General features: G+C 37.0%; 1 protein-coding gene across 1 annotated transcript; it reads left to right on the forward strand.

The window, feature by feature from the left end:
* The first annotated feature begins 18,053 nt into the window (after window positions 1–18,053).
* LOC110867866 (GPI transamidase component PIG-S) lies at window positions 18,054–23,556 on the forward strand. The gene is made up of 13 exons (XM_022116924.2): window positions 18,054–18,286; window positions 18,377–19,055; window positions 19,242–19,326; window positions 19,733–19,822; window positions 19,976–20,049; window positions 20,468–20,552; window positions 20,641–20,730; window positions 20,852–20,982; window positions 21,554–21,635; window positions 21,723–21,770; window positions 21,879–21,951; window positions 22,033–22,136; window positions 23,299–23,556. Exons 1-13 carry the CDS (start codon window positions 18,121–18,123, stop codon window positions 23,419–23,421), a joined length of 1,830 nt encoding a protein of 609 aa, XP_021972616.1. The 5' UTR covers window positions 18,054–18,120; the 3' UTR covers window positions 23,422–23,556.
* The last annotated feature ends 715 nt before the right edge of the window (window positions 23,557–24,271 follow it).

A 24,271-nucleotide genomic window follows, 5' to 3' on the forward strand; every position in this document is an offset into this window, starting at 1 on the left:
AGCGTTGAAAAGATGAAAGAGCCACAAACAAGCTCATCAAGCTACAATCCGGGATATCATTCATCTTCTTCAAAATCTAATCCTGAAGAATCAGAGGAGATACTGTGCAACATTGCTCTCAAATTGAAGAATTCTCCGGCTATGAGCATCAATGCAGCTAAGCAGCAAATGAGTTTCCTTGCATCCGTTCTCGAATCGTATGAAGGTCTAGTAGCTGGCAAAATTGGAAATTCTGAATTGACCAAAGAAGACTACGACCAGATTGATCCGGAAGAGATGGAACTTATTTGTCACACCCCGATTTCCACGTGTATCACCGGCGGGCCCGGTGGGGGATTACCGTGACGTAGTTGGCAACAATATAGTCAAACCACACAATTATATAAATGCACAGCGGAAGCTTAAAGATAAATATATACTTCAACCTCTGGTTGTAATATCAAATGTATTACAGAAGTCGAATGTATCCACAGCGGATCAAAATAATAAAATATTGTTCATTCAGATACGGCATCGAGTTTGCGAGACTATTCGTGATGCTTAGGAAGCTAATACCAGCCAATTTCGTATAGTACCTGCACTTAATCTTTTTGGGGAAAATACGTCAGTTTACACTGGTAAATACATTCAACTGACACATTTGAAAATGTTTATTAAAAATTGATTTGAATGCACAAGGCACAAATTCTTTTATAACTTGGGAAATAAGTTAAAAGTATTTACCTTTGCAAGTATATTCCTTAATTTGATTAAATCACCGATAGCTTTTTCTGGGGCTCCTAATCTGGAACGAAGGTTTTAATTAACCTCTTAGAATCCTAACGGGTCTTATATTGGCCGTAGCCTAGACCGGTTGGTTCCGGAATATAAATATGGCTTAATCGCGTGAAAAGGCGAAAACCGAGAATGGAATGTGATTCTGCCCCAAACAAGTTCAGAGACTTGTTTTATATGGGTTCAAGGTTCACACTCTGGATTTTGGGGTCCAAATAATATAATTTGACCCGTATCGGCTAATTTACGAAAACTAGTTTCATAAGCCGAACCGTGCGCGCAATAGGCGAAACGGTTAACCATGAGAGTCTTACGCTTATTTCCTAAGTCAATATGCCTTAAAGAGGTTGTGGTATCAGTAGGATACCTTCCGTGATGCCCGTAACGAGTTTAAGTTAATATTACGCCCCGTAGGGGTTTTCCGGTCATTTTAAAGACTTTTAAAGAGCTTTTCGAGTTCTACAGGAAATCTGAGTTTCCTGAACAGTTTATAAAGTCTAAAATACTTTATTTATTATTTAAAATTAGTGGCAACTGGAATCGGGTCAAAAGACCTTGTAGAACTCACGTTTTGGCCGAAAAGGGCATATTCGGTATTTACCGAACCGTAGCCATAACCGCAGGTTATGAGCAAGGTAAAAATTATTAAAAATCTTTAAAATTCTAAAAATATTATTTTATAACAGTGGGTAAAAGTTTTGGTGACGGAAACTTGGTTTAGATAGGGGTTATGCTAATTGCGCCGTTTATTACAAAAGTTTCTTATAAATGCGCTATTTAGCATAACTCTCATTCTAGACCTCGGATTGACGTGAAACTTTAAGGACATGCTTATAATTTAGTAAGCAAGGTTATGGTCCGTTCACGTGTCCGAAATACTCGTTTTATTTTTAAAAGGCCGTTACGGTCAACTTTTAGGCGATTAACGGAAATGCGTAAAAGACTCGGACAATTCATGAACCGATCACAGAGGTCTATACCATCATGTAACCTGGTCCTAAGAGAGTCCTAAGGCATATCTATACCTCACTAAAATGGGTCAGAACTGAAGTCAAAGCAAAAGTCAAACTTTTGCGACATTCGGCTCTGAACCGGGTCAATATAGCAAATGGTCGATTCAAATGAGCGTAAACAAGTTTATATACTTAATATCATGTTTTATGAGTGTCAAAACAGATTTCATAGCATATACATTACAGATTATGTATAAAACGGCAAAATAGCTTTCTGTTGACTTTTTAAGTGCACGTTTGACTCGACATTTGACATAGTTAGAGTGGTGATCAGAGGGAACCCTTTTAGGGGTTTATTACCCACATAAATACCAACTCATAACTACTTTTGATCTGACAATTCACTGGACCATTTGTGAATTATCGCTATGACAACCGTTAGTTACGACGGTTGGGTTTATAAGCTAAATCTATGGAAATACAAGACCACAATGGATGTGAACGACTTACAGAAGTTGTGTCTTGCTTAGGGAGCAGAGAAGAATGCTTGAGAGCTCTTAGAATGATCAGTGAAGTGTGTTTTGAGTTGTGTGATTGTTATGAACACAACATGGTTATTTATAGTGAAAAATGAGCTCCAAGATCATTCCACATTGGTCTATACTGATCATGGATGATGGGCAGGTGTCCCATAGAGCTATGGGTCGAGTATAGGGTGCCCATGCCTCATTTATTGATGTTTGATCGTTCACAAGCTCAAAAGGCATGCAATTACAAACTTTCTGCATCTGGGCGTCTCATGCGGCCCGCATGGAGGATCCATGCATGTTTTAACGCGGGCCGCCTGAAGTTTAAATTCAGGCGCGTACAATTAGAAGGCTCGCGGCCCGCTTTCACTTAACCCAAACTCTAATGCGGCCCGCGAGAGGGTAGATTTTCAGGTTTTTAAAATCTTTTATAATCATGAACAGAATCTGGTAATTAATAACAAAATCTTTCGTAATTATTAACCTGACCTTTCGGGTTTGAAGGGGTAACTTTGCGGTTTGGCCCTCGGTTAATTACAACTAAGGACCTCGTGTTATTTACCCGCGTTGTTAAGTCCCTGGTTAGTTTATTTAATTATTCCGAAAGCCTTAACTTTCATTGTTGACGCTTTTAACCCTTCTCATACGAATTCGATCATAACTTCCTCGTTTTAAAACGGAACTTCACGAAATTTATATATTGCATTCTAGTGAGCGTATTATACTGTTACAAAGCCTTGGGGACGTTAAAGGGACACTCAGAGGTATAATTAAACATGTTGACATAGTTAACCCCTGTAGCTTGTAATCTCTCACTTTCTTCCGCGTTTCGCTTCCGTACGATCCATGATTTATTCGTTTGAAGGTACAAGCACCATCTAGGGTTACCATACAGTATATTTACCCTTGTTTGACATCTATAACCCTCGAATTTACATACATTCAAGGTTTGTCAAAATTAGTCCTTTATTTAATATCAATGCCACGTGTAATCAAATGACACGTGTTAACACATCATTGGACACAAAAATTCGAGGTGTTACATTATTGATATCCGCTGGTGTTTAGCAAGTTGCATCAGAAGAGGTCAGAGATACATGGAGATTACTGGAAAACAGACTATCGGTGGTTCGTCAACAAAGCTGGGATTCGACAAATCCAAAGTGACCTGCTTCAGATGTAAGCAAAAAAGGTCATTTCAAAAGAGAATGCAAAAACTCTGAAGTTGACGAAACTGAGAAACCTTTCAATGATGATTATTATCGAAAGGCGATTTACCACCGTAGCAAAGAGGAGCCAAAAATGATTGAAAATACTCCAAAAGAAAAGTCAAGAGCATATGCAGTAATCCATGATGACGAAGGATATGATTGGAGTCAGATTCTTCCTGAAGAAGATCGTATTGATAATCAAGTTACAGCTCATGGCAGAACTACATCAAAAGGTAAACATCATGTTTTTGTTGCTGAAATAAAGGAGAAAACTCGAGAAGAAATTCTAAAGAGAAAACCGAAAGAGAAAGATTCATTGTTGGATGCAGAATGGAGAAAATGCAGGAAGAGTATGAAAATGCTGTTAGAAACAAAAGATGGGACAAGAACCGAGAATGTTATGTCAACAGAGATGGTGAACCTGTTGTTCCTAGGAGAGATATAGTTCATGATGATGTTCTTCTAGTAATTCCTCTATCCGGTGAATTTTATTCAAAACGTGCAAAGACAAGAATTATGAGAAAAATCTGAATAAAATCATCAGAGATGCTATGACATCAAGTTTGAAAAAGAGGGATAAAGAAAGAATGAAAAAGAATGTTGAGAATTTGGTTGATGATCTGAAGAAGGTTGCTGAGGAAGTCAAAGTTGAAGCTGAGGTAAAAGAAGAAGTTGTGATAAAAGCTGTTATTGAAGAACAGCAGGTTGGTCAAGAAAAGATGATGAAGAAAGAAGAAGAGGTAAAGAAGGAGAGTTTAGTTGACGATGATGATGGTGATGAAGCTGTTGGTGAAGAAGAAAAGAAGAAGAAAGATGTTGATCAGACTAAAACAGCAAACACCGAGGTGCCAATCACTGAGGTAAAATCTGATTCTGAAGTCTTAATCGAAACTGTTAAACAGTGCAAGAAATGTATGGAAATGTGCAGTGCTTGTACTGAAAAAGACATAAAATTCAGAACAAGAGATCTTGAATTCAATAAAATCGAAGAAGTTTTCAAAAATAAATGCAAAGAAATGCTAGAAAATGAAAAGGCTTTGAAAGACAATGATGAAAAACTTTCAGAAAAATGTAAAAAGTTAGAAAAAGAAAATGAGATTTTGAAAGAAAAGGTTTCGAAAATGACAGATGAATGTTTACAAAAAGAAAATGCTTGTCAAGAAATGAAAAAAGAATATGATTCAATAAAATTGGCATATCACATTACAAAAGAGTCATATGAAAATGTGAAAAGTCAAATGAAACTTGTTCAATCCAGATTGAAATACTGTTCTGAAACAACTGATACGCTTAAGCGACAGTATTCAATAAAGCAACAAGTTGTCAATTCTTACATTGAGGATGTTGCTAAGCTAAAGCGTCAAATAGCTGATTTAGAACAGGATAACAACAAGTTACATAGTTATCATGCGTCATCATATGTGCTTGAAAGAATTTTCAACATAAAACCGGGCGATGATGATTCTGAGAAAAACAAAAAGGGTATTGGTTCTGAGTATCATCAAGTTCCTCCACCGGAAAAGTTTGCATTTTATGATGATGAAAAGGTCGAAAAAGCTTTCAACATGGTCGATCAATTGCCAGATAACATTGACGTAACCTATTCCAAATCTGATGATTCTAGTGATTCAGAGGTGGTAGGTAAGGTCGTTGAAAGTGTGTTGAAAGAAGAGTCGGTTGATACAGGTAAAGCTGAATCACAAGATGAAAATGAAGGTAGTTTTCATGAAGAATATCTGAAAAACTCAAAATCTGAGAAAAATTTGAATGATGATTCAAAAGGATTGGTTTATACCATGATTGGATCAGACAAATTACTCTTAGATATTGTATTCCCGATTCAGAATGTGATTTTAGACAAAATTGACAAGGTTTTCAAAATAGTTCAAATTGAAAAATCTGAAATTCCAAAGTTTGCTGGAAAGTGTCACAAAACTTTTTATAACAAACCTGGTTACAAGAAGAAAAACATGAAGGCTGGTTTGGGTTATAAGAAGAAACAAAGTTAGAATAAAAATGAAACTCCGAATTTTCAGGCAAAAATGAACTTTGTTCACGGAACAAGTTCAGAAGAAAAGAAAAAACTCCAATTTAGACAATAGTCTAATGAAGAGTTTCATGCTCAGAAAAAGCAACAACAACAGGTCAAAGATGTTTCAAAGAGAACATGCTTTAAATGTGATCAAACGGGACATCTTGCACGCAAGTGTCCAAATTTGAAACCTGTTGGTGTTGAGACGAAAAAGAAGTCTGTTTATGTTCAAAAACAGAAATCTGAAGTTGTGAATCAGAAGTCAACCAAGTTTGATTCAAAGCAAACTTGGAAGCCAAAAATGTCAAAGACTGACTCACAACAAACATGGAAACCAGTGACACCCAAACTTAGAACAACACAAAGTTGGAAAACAACTGTTGATGCAACAAAACCAAACCAGTTTTGGAAACCAAAAGTTGTTGTTCAGAGTCCAAATATTCAAAAAGAGTCACATTTTTACAAAAGAGGGACTCCTAAAGGTCAAACATGGAGCGTTAAGAAACAATTGACTTCGGTAAACGATGCTAAAGTTGAAAAAGTCTTTGTACAAAACGACAAAGATTTTCCGAAGCTAAATGATGCATATTGTGTTAAAATGCCTAAGGTCAAGCAGACCTGGGCTAAATTGTTCAAGTAATTGAATACTTTGAATGTGCAGGTGCTTCTGAAGAAAACTGAATGTCAACCAAAGGAGAATCGAAGCAGCCTGGCACGGGAAGAGGAGGCTGCTGATCCCTACGATGGTTAAACAGGGAGTTTACTTGTTTTCTGTACATAAATAAACAATATTTCTAAACCCTAAAAAATTGAAAATTTAAAAACCAAAAATATGTTTTTTTGTCAAAAATTTGAAAAATAAAAAATATGCTTGTTTTTAAATTTGTCAAAAAATTCAAAAATTCAAAAATATGTTGATTGAATATGCCGAAACCCTCACGACGGAACAAACATGACTAATTTCACAAGATTGAAAAACGGTTTTCAAACTGTAAAAATCAATGTGTTGTAAATCATGGAGGACATTATATTTTGGGTTAATGGATTTAAACACCCCCAACTATGGCCATTTAGCCGATGGCACTCTCAACTTTCACTTTGGCTCAGACCACTCCCAACTTAACACATCGATTGTCATGGCACCCCGTCGTTAAATATTCACTAACCAGGTTACTAAAATTAGCCTATGTGGCAATTTAATCTAATGTGGCATTTCATACGTGTCAAGGATACTCATTCACCTTCTTTCAAACCCCCAATCCCTAACAAAATCATTCTGTAAACCCTAATCCAAACTCATAAGAGCAAATCAGACGCACCTTGGAGCAAATCCATCATCAACATACGATCCGATTTCCGTGAAGAACAAGCTCTAATCTAGAATCAAAATGAGCTCATCTTCTACATCTTCATCCACAGTATCCAGAAACCCTAAATTGTTTAAGGTTGATTTGGAGGGTAATGTGTACTGCCATCATGATGTTGTAGCAGTTGTTCGAGTTGTTGGACGGAAAAGTGTGCGGCAAGGTCAACAATCTATGGATGCTCTCATTAGCCGGTATGTTCCACCTTAACTCCAAGTATTTTTCTTGAATTGAATTGATTGATTAACTGTGTTGTTGGCTTTTGCAGAGATCAGACTGCAAGTTCTTCTTATGGAAAGAAGACGTCGACAAAATGTTCAACCAACATGCATCCCAGTGCAGGTTCAGTTCAGAAGACCTGAAATATGAAAACATGGTCTTAGTAGAAGAGAATAGGTGGTTGAAAGCAAAGATATCTGGAACAGAGTCGAAATGGAACAAGCAATATGTGTTAACCTTGTTTATTGGCATTAGCATAGTGTTGTATATGTTTAGGTAGTATGAACTGTGTTCTTGTTGTAATTGTACACTTTTGATGAAATTTAATGCAAAATCCTAGTCCTTGATTGCATATATCTACACATGTATTGATATTACCAGATTAGTCAACATATCCAAGCTGTATTTTGACTAACAAATGTTAAAGGTCACCACATATAACAAGAAACATACCTCTAATGGGTCTGCACATATAGGGTCAAAACTGCACAATGACCAAAACTGCATATGGGTCAAAACTGCACAATGACCAATCTGTGTATGTTGTCCAAGCTGCATATGGGTCAAAACTGCAAGTGACCAAAACTGCAAGTGTCCAAATCTGTGTATGTTGTCCAAGCTACATATGGGTGAAAACTACAAGTGACCAAATCTGCACTATGTAATGGCCAAAACTGCATAGTACAAAGGAAGGAACTCATCCCCTAAGAACTTGGCAGTTAGTTGTCTATTCTTGATCATGTTTCTCTGGCAGTTGTGTTTGTTCTTCACACTTTTAATCATGTAACACTCTTTGGCTTTGTTTAGTGAACAATATAGATAGAAGGGACACCCTAGTACACACTTCACAGCTAAACGACCTTCTTCCTTATTATCACTCTTTGCAATGATCAGATTCCTGCCGTTAGTCACAGCATACCTTCTCACTGCCTCCTTAAAACGATCCCTTGATGCAAACCTTATTCCAACTTTCCATGTAAACTTTTTCCAGTTGGTGTGTTCATTTACACTTGGAGAAGTTTCTTTGTACTTCTTACCTCTTATATCATCATCCTCACTCTCACCAGGAGTAGCAACATCACCATCAGATTCCTCGTAACTACTGTAACCCTCTACATGTGCACACCCTGCATCATTGACTCACTCAACTTACCTTCTTTTTCATAAGGTTTAGTACACTGTTCAACAAACTTCTTTTTAGCTTCAAGTTCATCCTTATTAGCTCGTTTAGTGGCATCTTGTGACTATCTCCATTCAGCATCTTCTCTGTCCGAATCTGAGAAAGCTATTTCATCATGAACCTCATCTTTATTACTATCATCAAGAAAACCTTCATCTTCATCTGAACTTGACTCTTCTGTCCCATTTAAGTCAGCTTTATAGTCATTGTCTTGATTGTCATCTTCATCTGCACACTGCTTATCAAAACCACTCCTTTCTTCCACTAAAACCTCTTCTCCAATAGGCTTCTTTTGCAAACCATTTGTTTCTTTCGATACACCCTCTTGAACAATAGACTCCTCATCTAAATCAAATGCCCATGTAGCCTCTTGTACACTAGGCTGGTTATTCAAACTAACTGGTTTATCAGCAACAACCTCCTTTCCCGAGGCAGTGGATCCAGATCTAAGGACTTCATGTACAGGAGGGTTACCACTTTTGTCAGATGCCCTACTCACTCTACTGACATGGACTACTTTCTTTTTGGACTGGATTACAAGTTTTTTGGGCCGGCCTCTTCGTTTAATGGGTTGGGAACTGGATTGGGCTTGTGGTTTACTAGGTGGTGAATAAGATTGGGCTTTGGGTTTACTGGGCTGGGACATGAATGGGACTTCTTGTTCATGGGTAATTGGAGCGACTTGAACAAAGACCTCCATGAATGGTTCAGACTTGAATTCATAACATCATTATCATCCCCAAAAAACTTGAATTCACCAGTATCAGCATTTAATCCATACATGTAAAAATCCCTACTTTCATAAAACCTAGAATCCATTGCATACTCTAACAACTCAAAATATGCAATGTGATCAACATCCATACATATCAACTTTGATTCACCTCCAATATATTGAGGTTGATCAAAACTAAAATCCAATGTTCCACCATACCATAACATCAGATCGATAACCTCATCAGTGCAATCAGTGAACAATACCAAAATATTGAGAGAAAACGTACCTCTGATCGATTAGGGTTTGATCGCCATTGATGAACTTGAGAGCTTCTGATATGTTTTTATCTTGGGTTAAGTGAAGTGATAGTGTGTTTGGGGATTATAAACTTCAACGAATGAGGTATTATCCACATCAGCTCATGTATGACACGTATGAATGCCACATCAGATTAAATTGCCACATAGGCTAATTTTAGTAACCTGGTTAGTGAATATTTAACGACGGGGTGCCATGACAATCGATGTGTTAAGTTGGGAGTGGTCTGAGCCAAAGTGAAAGTTGAGAGTGCCATCGGCCAAATGGCCATAGTTGGGGGTGTTTAAATCCATTAACCCTTATATTTTCTGTAGATCAGTGCACGAAAAGCAGAAAATGGATAGCGAGACAAAGCTATCAACGTCAGGTTGTCAAATTTTCTTTAAATGGCTTTGAATTTTAGGGGGAGTAATTGTCAAAAAAATCCAAAAACATTAGAAAATTTGAAAAAGCCAAAAACATGAAAAATTCAAAAATTGAGTTTTTTGTGTAAAAAGAGGAAATGATAGTACATCAGTTAGACAATCACAGTACGCTAAAGAAATGGAATGTTTTAATGTGATAAACGATCTCACTGACAATATGCCAGTAGATTTTTACACGCTTAGTAGATTGTTTTCGAGATATAAACCTAAATTTCAAACTTACTTATTTCGTGGGGAACATCTTTCGGATATATAGGTAACCCCTGAAATCTTGTTTGAAAGACCCCTCTTTCTGAGATACTAGGTCTTTATAACTAGTGATATCTGGGGTATTATCCCGGGACTTTTGATTTTGCGGAAGCAATGGCCTAGTCCCCGTATAATACTTTCTGCTTGCTTGAAATATAGCATCGCCCTTAGTACAAAAAATGACGAAACATTGCAAAATGCAATCATGTGCTGTTGAAGAAAAGATTCTCTAAAGGGAACACACCGAAAGACGAGCCATCATCTCTTTGCTGAACGGAAGTTCTGACCTGAGCTCTCATGGCCTCGCATTTAACCCTTTACAGATATCATCTAGGTATACTCACCTGTAAGACTGAATATTGGGATCTGGATACGGGAGTATATTCTGAGGTGGGACACGCGAATAAGTTAAGTTCTTAAAACACTAATCTCATATCTCGAATCAATTGAAGTTTGTGTGAAAATTTAAGTGGATCAGTATACTGACAATCTAAGTGAATCATTTAGAACTTAAAGTGTTTAAAAGCTCAACGGTGATAGTGATTTGTCATAAACTGATATGATCCTCTGACACGAACTCAAACAAAAATATTGTCTGTAAATATGTTTGTGAATATTTCTTTACTGCTTTATGTTTCAGAAAAATACAAAAAGATTTTTGATTCTGCTTTATTTTCGACAACCGATGTCTGAGTGCTAAGTTTCAAAATCTAAGTATGCTGATTGTGTTTCTGAAAATAAACAAGTTTATTAATTTGAAACTTGAAATTTTAAAATCAAAAATCAAAGACAGTTTATGATATCTCCAAGGTCATTAATTTGGACTTGGATGATTAACCGTGAAGGATTTGGATGCTTATACTGTTAAAATCTGTAAAAGAGCCAGTTTTCGATTTTGGATACTTAAATACTGCCAAATCAATAAAGATTGTTGTTAGGGGGAGTGATTTAGAAAGTTTAAAAGAGCCAGATTACGATTTCTGGACAATTTCAAAATGTTTGTACTTATAAACGTTTGAGAATTGCAGATGTTGTTCCAGACTACGATCCCGACAGCCGAGTCTAAGGGGGAGTCTGAAGACGAGCTCAACGCAAACGGAAGCGTGCATTCAAGGTGCCAGGAAACTATCCTGAAGGAGCTTATATCCGAAAAGCCAGCTGTTGATCCCAAAGCACGGAAGCTTGACGAAAGGGGGAGCCTGAAGCAGAAAAGAGTCTACAGAAAGGGGGAGCTGAAGCTGAAGACAGATTCACGGGGATTCTGTTCGAGCAAGAGGGAGTCTATGTTTGCTAAAGACATCAAATCTTCAAGAAGACTTAGAGAGAAAAAGAAAGAAAAGTCGCTACGAGCTTGACTACGGATTGACTGCGGCAATATCCAAGGGGGAGTCTGTTAGTGCATTTATGTCTATCGCCTCCGTCAATTCCTTCGTAGCAGAAATAGAAGAAGTTTAGTGCTTATAGTGTTAGATTTAGGAGAAAAGGCAAGGTGGCATTTCTGTAATAATGAGGAATCTCATTAAAGCTCCTTGGCCTATAAATAGGAGGCTTATGCTTTACTTTTGATACTTTTACCATTTTCTACATTTGAGGAGATAGAAGCTAGAGAGAGAAAGTAGAGAGAGAAAGGCAAAAGGTGATTCAAGTGTTTGTACGTTTTCAGATCTTATATCGAATCACAGATTATATTACGACTCGTGTGTTCGGTCATGTTCGTGTACGGATTCCGCACGTCACACATTCGGTTCGCAATCGTTTCAGGGTCAAAACCGGTCCTAACATTTGGGATCGAGAGTTGAATCATCTGTTGAATTGACTTCCACAGATTCCTTTTCCTCATAAACTATGTTTTCAGGAGTTTCTGCAGAATTGGTTTCCACAGATATCTCTTCTTCAGTTTCATCAGTTGAATCAACTGTTGAATTGATTTCCATGGATCTCTTTTCTTCAGGCTCCGAGATCTCATGAGTTTCCTCAGAGTTGGTTTCTACGAATATCTCTTCTTCAGCTTCATCAACCTCTGAGTTTCTAACATCAGCTAATTCTGGTTTCTGACACGAAGAGAAGTCTATATTTGAAACTGTTTGACTTTCTTTGGGCGTTGCACTACTTGGTTCTGAGTGTTTGTCACACTCAAAATTCCCAGAAGCGTTACGCTCATTATCTGATATACCAGAATCTGCAACTTGAATGTCAGGTTCATCAGATGATCCTTGTTCATCAATTTCTGAATCATCAGTTTTAATCGGAATACCCCAACTCTCAGTATAACAAGACATAACACAGTTCCAAGTGTAATGATCGCGTTTGGTAGTATCCAAATCATCAGCAACGTTTGATTGAGATTTATCATCCCCTGCAAATTGCTCTTCAACTATCACCGATTCTGCACATGAACTAGAACAGTTATTATTTTCCACAGAATCAGAATTAGAATTTGACAATGTTTCTTGGGGCTCATTTGAGGATGTTTTCACTGGTTCTGATTCATTTTTTTGTTCATTTTCCTTTCCAGATTCGCCAACTGATTGTTTTGAGCAATTTTCATTTTTAACAAAATTTATTGGTTTTTGAAAATCAGCGGGTCTGGCATTCATTGGTCTGAAGGGCTCCAATGGAACATAATCACTTGGTTTACCATAAATCATTATATCATAATTTTCCATTTCTTGCTCAGTAGTGGGCAATCTTGAGTAATTATGATTATAAGCCGGTGGAACCTGTTTGTAGCCCAAACCCTTACCCTTATTTTCTTTATAAGCAAGTTGCACATCGCACAGATTACGAACAGTGTCACTGGAAGTATCAAACTTTGTAATGTTTAACTCGTTTTGTTTATACTTTCCAGTGAGGAGCTCTAGCTCACCCTTCACAGAGTCACATTCAAGAGTTTTAACTGTGAGTCTATGTTTGTAGTCGTGAACCCAACATTGCTGTTGATTCACGTCTCTGTGAAGTTGAGCTATGTCCTTCTTAAGTGCGTCAATCTTTTCATAGAGAATTTTATTGTTCTCTCGAAGACCGATGTACTTTGCCATGACACTGTTGTAATCATCCATCCTTTTAGAATTGAGTGCCCTAAGTTGTACAACCCTATTCCTACAAGGTTCAGTACACCACAGATAGTTGACAGTGTCAATGAGCGATCTTGGTTTGTCTGGCTGAGTTTCGACTTGGGCTTGGGGTGCTGGTTTGGCCACTTCATCAAGATGAGATACTGTTGATTGTGGAGCCTTCAAATCAGATGATGTAGCAGCCACAGGTGACGGTGAAGCTGAGGGAATCTGAGCAGCGTTGAGAGCAGCATTGGGATCAGTAGCAACGGCCTTCTGAAAGTTAGACATAGGTGACGATGTGCTTGCATGATTCTGACTCCTCTGTTTGTCCTCCTGGACATATTCATTGATTAAGAAGATCATATCTTCTGTTTCAGTTGTAGAGTGATTGTATGTTCCCATGATAACTACAACACGATAGTCCCATGTCTTGCTACGTGGCAAACTGTACAGAAAAGCCCTGTTAATCCTACCAAGTGTTACATTTAATCCGCTCTTCTCGATTTCAGAAAGCAACTGCGTAAATCTTTTGATCACGTCTTCTACAGTTTCACCCTCAGTATATCCGAAACTACCGAGTTGTTTCCAGACCAACTCACATTGAGATACAATGCTTGGAGAATTCATCGTTGAACCAAGTAATAACCCGTGAACTCGTTGGCACGTCGCAAACGTATGAACCCGCAACCTTTATCGCAACTCAAAACTTGTCAAGTCTTATCAAAACGAACAACCTTTTTTATTACAATTTAAATTTAAAATAAACTTATTATATTTATATATTAATAAAAACTTAATTGATATTAACGATTGAGTAATCATTACTTAATAATTGTTATTATATTATATTATATTATATTATATTATATTATATTATATTATATTATATTATATTATATTATATTATATTATATTATATTATATTATATTATATTATATTATATTATATTATATTATATTATATTATATTAATATTATAATTATCCTAAAACGACAATTTATAATGTCGTTAGTGTCTCTTCTTCGTAAAACCGTTACGAAACCCTAATATTAACGCCGCCGCCGCCAAGGTGGTTAACCACAGAGGAGATCGATGGCCGGAGAAAGAGACGGAGAGGAGGATGATGATGATGCGGTGGTGTTTGAATGATGTTGATGACAGGATCAGTGAACAACGATGATGAGGATGGTGATGTAACGGTGGTCGGAGGAGGTCGATCGTGTGCATATGTACATATGCATTGTTTGAGGGGGAGAAATAGTTGCTTGGGAAATGAAATGAATTTTCGTGTTAAAGAACTTGATTAACACATGTAAGGTTTCAATGCTGAACAGGCTAGGATCCACTGCGATGTGTTGATAGGTCTAACGCTCGAAAAGCAAAAAGAAGCAAAGTGATATAAACATAATGGACTGAACATCTCGTGGGTAACAGACCAACGGTGTATGATTTCATGGTCTTAAATCCTGCGTTGATAGATAGCCAACGTCTGAGGTTTCGGGTCTTTATGCTGATGAATCATCCGGGATATCAGGGCTGTCCCTCTGTTGCATCCAGACTATATGCAGACCTGGGCACAGTCAGGATATCTTGCAAAAGAGCCACAAAAAGGGCCAAAACCTGAAAACGGAAGAAATCTCACTAAAAAGAGAATTTCTTGTGCTATTAAAGCCAAATCCGTACCGTTAAAGGTATCTGTCTCGCCCTCGTCAGAACTTCCCTGGTCTCTCTGCTGTACGGAAGTACTGACCTGTTCACTAGGAAGTCTGGCGTTGAAAAAACTTAAGGATGATCTCAGTATACTCACCTGCTACGATGAACTGTTGTGCTTACCTTGATCGCGAGGGTATGCCTTGGAATGGGACACACAGATGTTTCAGTATAATTCTACCTAAAGCGTATCACAAAGCTAAAAGTTGAAGATTAAGCGTTAGATTTAAGAGGACAAGCATATTAACAATCGCATGGACCAGTCCAAGTAAGCGAAGAGCTGAAAAATGATCCTTAATCGGTTCGAAAACGATTTTGATCCCTTGGCAGGTTCTCCCTATGTTACCCCTCCATTACTGCTCTATTATCGCTTTATTTTGTTATATTACTGATATTTCTATGCTCAAAAGGATGCTCGGTTGGTTGGATTGTTGATTTTGAGAAAGATTTTTTCTGTCTTGAAGAAGCAAATCATTAAAGTAATAGTCTGGCCCACTGTTTCGGTTTGGGGCCCACTGTCATGGATAACGCGAATCAGATCCGACCCATTGCTCTCAAATATGACTCGAACCATTGTTTCGAGTTGGGGCTTGGCCGTTTGATCTCAGGCCCAATCCGAAACACTATTAATTGGCAATCATTTTCTCTTTCGAGTCACGTTTCGGACTAATCTGATCTTCTAATCATCACGGATTCTCTCACTATCTTTTGGACCACTTGTCAAATTTCAAAGTTTGCAGGTTTCTATACTTTTCAAGCCAAAGCCTTTGAATGCCGCAGTTGCCAAAGAACATGATGTGCAACAGACACATGTGGTTTCTAAAGCTGAGATAGAAGCTGAAGTGTTAGAGATGGATGAAGAAGAATCTAACGACGACAGTGATGTGGAAGTGATTGTCTCTGAGAAAGCTGAGGAACCCATTCGAGAATCAACATTAATGACTGCTGAAAATTTACAAGCCCTACTTGAGTCTTTGCACGGTAGTGTCGGAAACCCTCCTTCCGTACCTATTCCTGAAACAGAAGTTCACATTGAAGATGCGATAGATGATGCTAAAGAAGCATCCAACAAGAAACAAAGAACCGAAACAGCTCCTGATTTTCATTCTACTGGCCCAAGCTCAGAACCATAGCCTACTATGCCCACCGATCCACAAGTCACTGCTGCTACTCAGGAAACAAGCACACAAGATCTCGATTTTGATTTAAAATTCGATTTCGATCTTGATCTGCCTGAAACAAATCATTTGCAACTAGAAAGCTCAAGCGGCATCAGGTTCAATGTAGGAAGTTCTAGTGGTGCCGATTTCTCTGAGCATGATGAAGCAGCCATGTGCTTTGCAGCCAACAAAATGAATTTTTTTGAAGACATAGATAGTGATGATGATACAACTGTTGATGTAGCGAAGCTGCAAGGAAAAGTGATTGCGTTGGAAGAAGATGTTGCCCTGAAAGAATCACCGATCTCATCTTTGCAAACTAAAAAATCGAGCAAAGATCAGATGATCGAGCAACTACAAAGTGATACAAAGCATATGCACATATATGTCCCTCTTTTTTTTTCAAATGCTTAAACTTGCATACATGTGAAATGTCTAATACAAGTTTCTAAAACAAATGAACCAACCTAAACTCCTAATTTCCATCTCCTATTTATAGGGAAGGGTTTCCCCCAAAGCCCTAGGCCCATTTCCCTAAAGCCCACTCTAATACCCCACATTCTAGAAGCCTTGGTCCACTAGCAACAATCCTACTAATCCATAAACCTATAGGGCCTAACAAAAACATACGGTCCTTATAGGATCGTATAGGGCTATATGATCCGTATAAGACCAACAGTCAAACAAAGACTGACCCTATCAATGTGCAATTGTCAAAAATTAACCCTATACAGATTGTTTAGACCTGTACGATTCGTATTGAAAAAACAAAGTGTGCTAATAGACCGAGCCTTAAAAAAAGAGTAAAATGCTCGGATGCTCCCTGTGGTTTTGTAAAATAACACCTATAGTCCCTAACTTTTGGAAATTACACCGGTGCTCCCTGTGGTTTGACAGTTTGTTACTCGGATAGTCCCAAGAGTGGATGTCCGTTAGTTTTCTCTGTTAAATCCATGTAAAATGACAAAATTACCCCTTGATTTTATTAAATTCTAAGAAACAAAAACTAATTAGTCATTTAAAATATCAACTAGGCCCACAATTAATTGTTAATTATTAAATACTGTATATAACACCCCACCCCCACCCCACCTCCCTTTCTAATTCTGGGCATCTCTCTTCAAAACCACCAATCCACCACTGTAAACAACCCCGCCGTCCAAAAGCACCACCACCAGCCACCCCTCCACCCTCCCATCCACAAACCCCCAATCATCCCAAAATTATTAAACCTTTCAGCCACCCGTCATCCCTAATCGGAACCCTAACCCTAACCATCCCGCCCTCCTGCTCCAATTCCAGCTGCCTTCACTTCTCCGACCACTCTGCCACCGTTTGTTGCAACATTCTCGACTTCAATGTTCGAATCATTGGCCAAACAATCAAATTTCTCGCATGGAATTTTATTACGGTCAAACCCCATGGTGGGTATTTAGAAATTATCAAGTGGAGTCTGGAACATATTGAACAAATTGGTACAACTAAATATAATGGGTTTCTTGCTGAGGTTATTGTTTGTGAGTGTGAATTGTGTAGTTCTAGGGACAGGGTAATGTTAGTTTAAGATTTGACACTAAAAGATGGTAAAAATCATGTTTTTATGAAATCAAGATTATGTATTTTTGTGGGTCGGCGTTAGTTTGGTATTCTGTGATGTCGAGATTAATTGGAGGGACTGTGTTGATTTCGGGTATGAAGAAGAAGATTGTTTTTCTTAGAGAAGGGAAGTCTTTGATGATGTATGTGAGTACGGAGAAAGCGATCATTCATGTTTCGATATCGGTTACTGGCTATGGTGATGGTGTGGGTGGAGGGTGGGTGACTATGGTGATGGTGGCCGGTTGTCTACAAGGGAGGGGTAAATAAGGTGGCCCCCACACTTTTAATAATCCATATTTGTTTTAAGGGAGGGGTAAATAAGTAAATTTAGATGGACTTAACGGAGAAAACTAACGGACATCCACTCTAGGGACTATCCAAGTAACAAATTGTCAAACCACAGGGAGCACCGGTGTAATTTCCAAAAGTTGGGGACTATAGGTGTTATTTTACAAAACCACAGGGACTATTCATGTATTTTACTCAAAAAAAAAAAAAAAAAAAAAAAAACTAATCGTGGACTGAAAGTGTATACTTACAAGTTTAGAGGTTAGAACTGTAATGCATTCAAAATAGTCTTTACCACTATTGAAGACTTGACCTCCGAGCTTTGAAGGTCCATCAATGGCGGAAATCTCTGAAACCATGGGAACTGAATCATCTCCACCAGAAGAAACCACAAACGAACACTCAAAATCATCAAACTTCGATGATAAAACCATGCGCAAGACAAAACCTGGATTAAAGCGTCTCATACTAACCCTAACCGTCTTATTCTCCTTCCTCTTAGGTATCCCTCTCTACAATCACCTACATATTATTGATCCAGTTGCACATTCATCTGCAATATCTCTAATTTGATCTCATTTCATCATGTCAGGTCTCCCATGGCTACTTAAATCCATCGAGATCTATCGATCACCTCTTCCGTTTCGCGATATAGATTCGCTAGCAACCGCTATTGATTCAAAACCGTTAGTGTTTCCGTGTAGATTTCATCTAGTGTTTGTTAATTTTGATCACAGTAGTTCAATTAAGCCGAAGGTTGACAACCTAGGGTTTCTGGTTAGCAGTTATATGTCAGAATATGCTGTTAGTAATTCATATTGTGGCACTTGTGATGGAAACTATACGGTTTCAGTTAGTTTAGACACTGGTGATAACTGTGTAGAATATGAAGATGCTGATAAAAGGATATTATGGAAGTGTGGAGCATTAAGTGAGTTCAATTTTGATCAGAGTGATGAAGCGTTTGATGAGTACTTGCAGGATACTGTGGGAGGGAGTAGGGTTTATACTGTTGTGGTTGTGAATACGGATCAAGGGGATAGATTAAGGGCGGTGGTGGGGAAGTACCGGCATGCTTGGGTTGTAGGTAGGGTTGGAGAGATGAATTTGGTGGCGGAAATGGCGGCAGAGATGTTTGTGAAGGTATTTGTGAGTGGTGCGAAAGATGAAGGGAGTATTCAAGGGGAGTTTATGCCTGTTGGTGCTGATGGGAAGATTGTTCTTTCTTTCAATTTGTTGAATGCTGATCCGCGTGATTGGGTTTATGATTGGTACGGAGGTTTATTGTTTTCTTAGCTATTTGTTCGACTTGTCTGCATCATCATTGTTTCTGTGATGATTGGTATTGAGCTTTGCTTAGATATTGCAAAAGCATAAATGTTGACACTTGAGCTAAGTTGCAAGCTCTGGAATAAATGTTTCTTCTTCACCTCTTTATAATCTCATTGTATCCGCAGGGACTTTAAAGAGGTAGATGAGAAACTTCTAGCTCCTACACTTGAAGCTTTGGCGCCTATAGCGAATATAAGTGTGGAAAGTCAGGTAATATGTGAATTCTGTTGAGTTATGTTGTTGCCTTGGTTTTAAAAGGCGCGCCTAATGCAGGAGGTCCTAAGGGAAACACATCAGGGCAATGAAGTCACTTCTCATGTAGTTCTGGCCTCTGGGTCAAAGTTGGTCAAAATTAGGGTGCATTAGAGGTTTGTATGTATTAAACAACCTAAGGGATGCAGAAATTATGAAAGTATTACTTGATAAATAGGTTTTATATGTATACAGTTGAAAGATATGCAATTTCTGGTTGCAAATAAAGCTTCTTTGGTTGTACATAGATGTGCGCACTTCTTGGGACAAAAACGCCTGGAGCGGCTCACGCTTTTCTAAATCAAGGTTGTTTCTTAGGATTATGTTTCTGCAAATTATATAAGACCTACTTCTATTTATGCAGGTTTTGTATCATACTCCAAAATCTTCATATTCTTATTGGGATGATGAACAGGAGAGCCATATCTTTAGCACCAAAGATCTTCCGTTCTTTGTAAGTTAAAAAGTAATTACCAACTACTAGTAATTGTTTTCTGGCTGATTTTAACACCCTGATAGTCTTAGTTTGAATCTACATTTAAAAGCATATGGGTAAGATTCATTGCGATTATATTTTTTTATAAGTGACGCTGTTTATCGTTTGTAGGTGAATTCAAATGAATGGCACCTGGATACTTCCATAGCGGCTGGTGGGCGATCAAAGATTTTGCAATTTGTGGTGTATATTATTTAACTCGATATCACCTTTGTTCTTATAAGTGTGTCTTGAAATAGTAAAGAAGATTGAATACATTCACTAACTGCGCTAGACGTTAAGTAATATCATGGTTCATGTGAGTTGTTTGGTTGAGTCACAATAGCTAAACCTTTAAGACGAAGAGACACAAAGTCATGTATAAAAACATTTTATAATTTGAAATCTGAAAGTGTCAGGAAAGTTGAAACGAAAAGTTGTAAAGGTCAAGGTCATTTGATGATTTTCTGAAAATACATAATCCTTACATACAATTTTGAAGTTCATTTATGTCTGTTATACTTTGTGATTTATTATATATTTATATGGATTTTATAAGATTTGAAGCAGACAGCTTTATTTATTTTCTAATGTTGTGTGTTTTATATGACTTTGCACTTTCAGATATGTACCATCTGCCAATGAATGTCCACTCAGGTTACAGCTTCCAACTGGAGAGATTTCTGTCACGAATGGCTTTATATCTCCAGTTAATATCCTCTCCTATATCATCATTATGTTTTATTTCTTAACAATAAACTTTGTGATATTAATTTCATTATCATTGCAAATTGCAGACATGGGGAGGTGTTGTAGTTTTCAATCCTCCTAACTGCTTGGAAAATGCAAACAGCATGCACCCTCTCAGGCGTAAACTTTCGTCCCAGGTTGAAAACAAATCTCCACTTTTAAGATTAGAATATTTATTTATCAAATGAGTAAAATATCTCCTGTATAATTCAGGTGTGATATATTTTAACAAGGGTTGTTGTTAATGATCCTGAGCAGGAACTTAACCAGATTTTCGAAGTTTTCATGGGGCAACTTCGACAATTATTTGGTTTAAAATCTACTGGTTTCTACAAGGGTTCATCAGGAACTTCTGTTCTTTTAGCCAGTGAAAGAGGCTTTACAGAATGGTAATATTAGTTATTAGCAATAATGATAGTCTTCCTTTTCTGTACCATAACACCATTGTTCATGATGTTCTCTTAGCTGAATGATATAATACGCCAATATGCATGGCCTACTTTTTTATCTTTCTTTCTTTTTTTTATATTATAGCTGGTCAATAAGAGGTGGCAATTTAGACTCAGTTACATATAAATTGTTTGATTCATGTTATGTTTTATCTGTAACGTGTAAAATAAAGAAAAAAAAATATGGCTTAAAACATAGCATGTGTAATGTGTCAAACAGGTAGAGGCGGAAACTTTATTTATAACCTAAACTGTTTATATAAAACGTTAAATCCTTATTGACATAATATAACGTTTGTAACCATATTTGGCACATGAATAATTTATAAAGAATCTAAAGCTTTGTGACTAAAAGTATTTTGTGTCGACCCAATTCCACCTGAACCAAAATTACTCTTCTGACCCGTTATCCGATTGGAGTGTGGGGGGTGAGGGGTCTATAGTTAAGTAAAATACTTTAACTATATAATAGGGTGTAATAATTGTGAGGTTCTTTCATCATCATGTGCAGGGAACTAGATGCTTTGGCTCGACAACATGCATGTTATAATCTTCAACAGTGTGGTACAACGCTTGGATCACTTTCAAGATTGGTAATATTTCAGTTCTCAAATACATTTACGGACTTCAATCGACTATCTGCGTTTAAGAAAAAAAATAAAAAATAAAACTCTATGCAGGTCCAATCACTACCAAGAATGATCATTAAGGATGAGATTGGAAAACAGGTCAGTCTATAGGATGCAATATATATGATGAAAAATAGCGCAATAGATTTCAATATTTCATGATATGTGAGCAATTACATCTGTGGGTTTCTTTCCTATTTTGAGCAGGTCAAGTTTTCTCTGGAGGCTGCAAAATTAGCTCAACATAACGCCTCACAAGGCATTTGTGACGCTTCAGCGGGTATGCTGAACTGATAATTATTTTATTATTTTCGTTTCACTTGTCATGATATCTTATTTTATTATTTGCTACTTTTGGAAGTTTCCTCGAGGCATGCTAGATCGTTGGCTGAGGACGCGTTCTTTCACCCATCTGTAATGTCTATCAGTTACTACTCATTTGAGCACATGTTTGCTGTCTATTCGGTTAGTTTCTCCATTTAGATTAAAGCTTCATTTAATAATACACATTATTTGACTTGGACTTTATGACAGTGACCATTTTATTTATGTTGGCCTCTTTGTCAACCAGCAATTCAACCAGTTTTATATGATAATGGGTAGATTCAGGTTCCTAAATCATCTTATTTTAAGAAAGATTATTATCTTAACAGTGTGTTTTTTTCTAATTATATATAACAAGTGTGGATTATCCGCGCGTTGCAGCGGACATTCGGTCGGTATCAATTTTTTTGTTACAGTAGCAACCGAAAGAAACATGTCTAAATGAAAATAAACACTTGTTTACATGGATTGAAAATCATAAAAGAAATACCGGTATCAATTCAGATAATACCTATGTTATTCGGTTGGAAACGATTTGGTTCATACAACAATGGTATGAACGTTAAGAAAACGTCAAAAACAAATATTGGTACCGCTATCGATATTGTTCGGATGGCATCATTCCGGTTCCTATAATAAAAAAATAACCATACGACTTGTTTCATTTTGAATAAAAGTTTAATCGAGATGTAGATAAAAATAATTAACTTGCAATATACTCAGGTCGTCCTCTAGGAGTTATAAAAGAAAAAAAAATCTTAACATAACTATATTAATAATACATTAGAAAAAGTTCTAAAAAAATTTTATATTCATAAGCCATGGATTTTATATTAGTAATATATTTAAAAAATAACCATATGACCTGTTCGATTTTGAATAAAACTTTTATAGAGACGTAGATAAAAATAAACAACTCGCAATGGTATACTCAGGATTTTATAAAAAAAAGCATACCGTAGGAGTTATAAAAGAAAAAAAAATCTTAAAATAACTATATTAATGATACATTAAGAAAGTAAAAAAAAAATCTCATATTCATAAGCCATGGATTTTGTATTAGTAATTTGTTTGAAAAAAAGCTAAAAGAATCTTATAACACTATTCATGAACCATGGATTTTAATATATATGTAATATATATGTAATATGTAATGTAATGTAATACGCTGGATTATTTATTACATTGAAAAATAAGACAACCAACCTGAACCCGTCTGAGCACAACAGCCCGTTTTGCCACATCTACAAACTAATGAACTATTGACCCGATCATGCATAAACATATTTTCGTATTTTGGCAGCCATTTTTCCTGCCACTTTCGCTGCATGTGATTCTTGCGGTTGTGCGAGAGATAAAAAGATACAAACAAGAAAGCAGAAAATATGCAGCTTGGGAAGCCTTAAGAAAGCAGCATTCTGATTAGATTACTAGTAATTTGTTCCAATTTGGCTGTTTACATTTCTTCATTGTGACTGTAGTTTAGCCGTTGAGTATTACTTTATGTCACAGAAAATTTATATGAACGAATCCTATATACAATGTGTTAGATTTTGTCCAATGGTGTGTGGTGTGTAAATACATGGTTAAATTAGGAACTAGTGTCTGCTGGTTACACGGGCCCATTTACGAGCATATGGGCTGTGCTGGGCTCAGTTGAACCGGCAAACCAGACAAAACTGGTGAAAATGGGACACGTATGCCTGGTGAGGGCCGCCTCAACAATTTTTCCATTTTCCCTTTCTTATTTTAGAGGGAGGTTCCCACTTCTGCCACTTTTTTCACATGCCACATTGAAGTAATGGTAAAATAATATACAACCAAAATAATTTTTCACTAATTTAAAACTAAAAATAACAAACAAAATTTAATAACCTTAATAAAATTACAACAGTAAATTTAAAAAGTTGTCCTAACGTTTATAGCAAATTTCAAAGACTGAAAGTTGTCCTTTTATGTGTATAGCAACTTTCAAAGACTCTTTATTACCTTTAAAAATTACTGATTTATAGTTTATGTTTGAAAAGCTTGCATGTTATGTACTTTGGCTTTAACCCGGTTAATGGCTATTGTTAATTAAAGTTATGTGCAAGGCACATAAGTGTAGTTCTGTAATTTTACATGAACACAAAATAAACCCACTCCACAATCATTCAAAACCTAAACCCTCACCCCATCCCACCCCACATGTAAGACCCCAAAAATATTAAAATATACAATTATGTGTGTGTATGTATGTATATATATATATAGGGTAAGGTTCATGCTAGAACCAC

This window comes from Helianthus annuus, chromosome 7 (genome assembly GCF_002127325.2).
Source record: "Helianthus annuus cultivar XRQ/B chromosome 7, HanXRQr2.0-SUNRISE, whole genome shotgun sequence".
Taxonomy (NCBI): domain Eukaryota; kingdom Viridiplantae; phylum Streptophyta; class Magnoliopsida; order Asterales; family Asteraceae; genus Helianthus; species Helianthus annuus.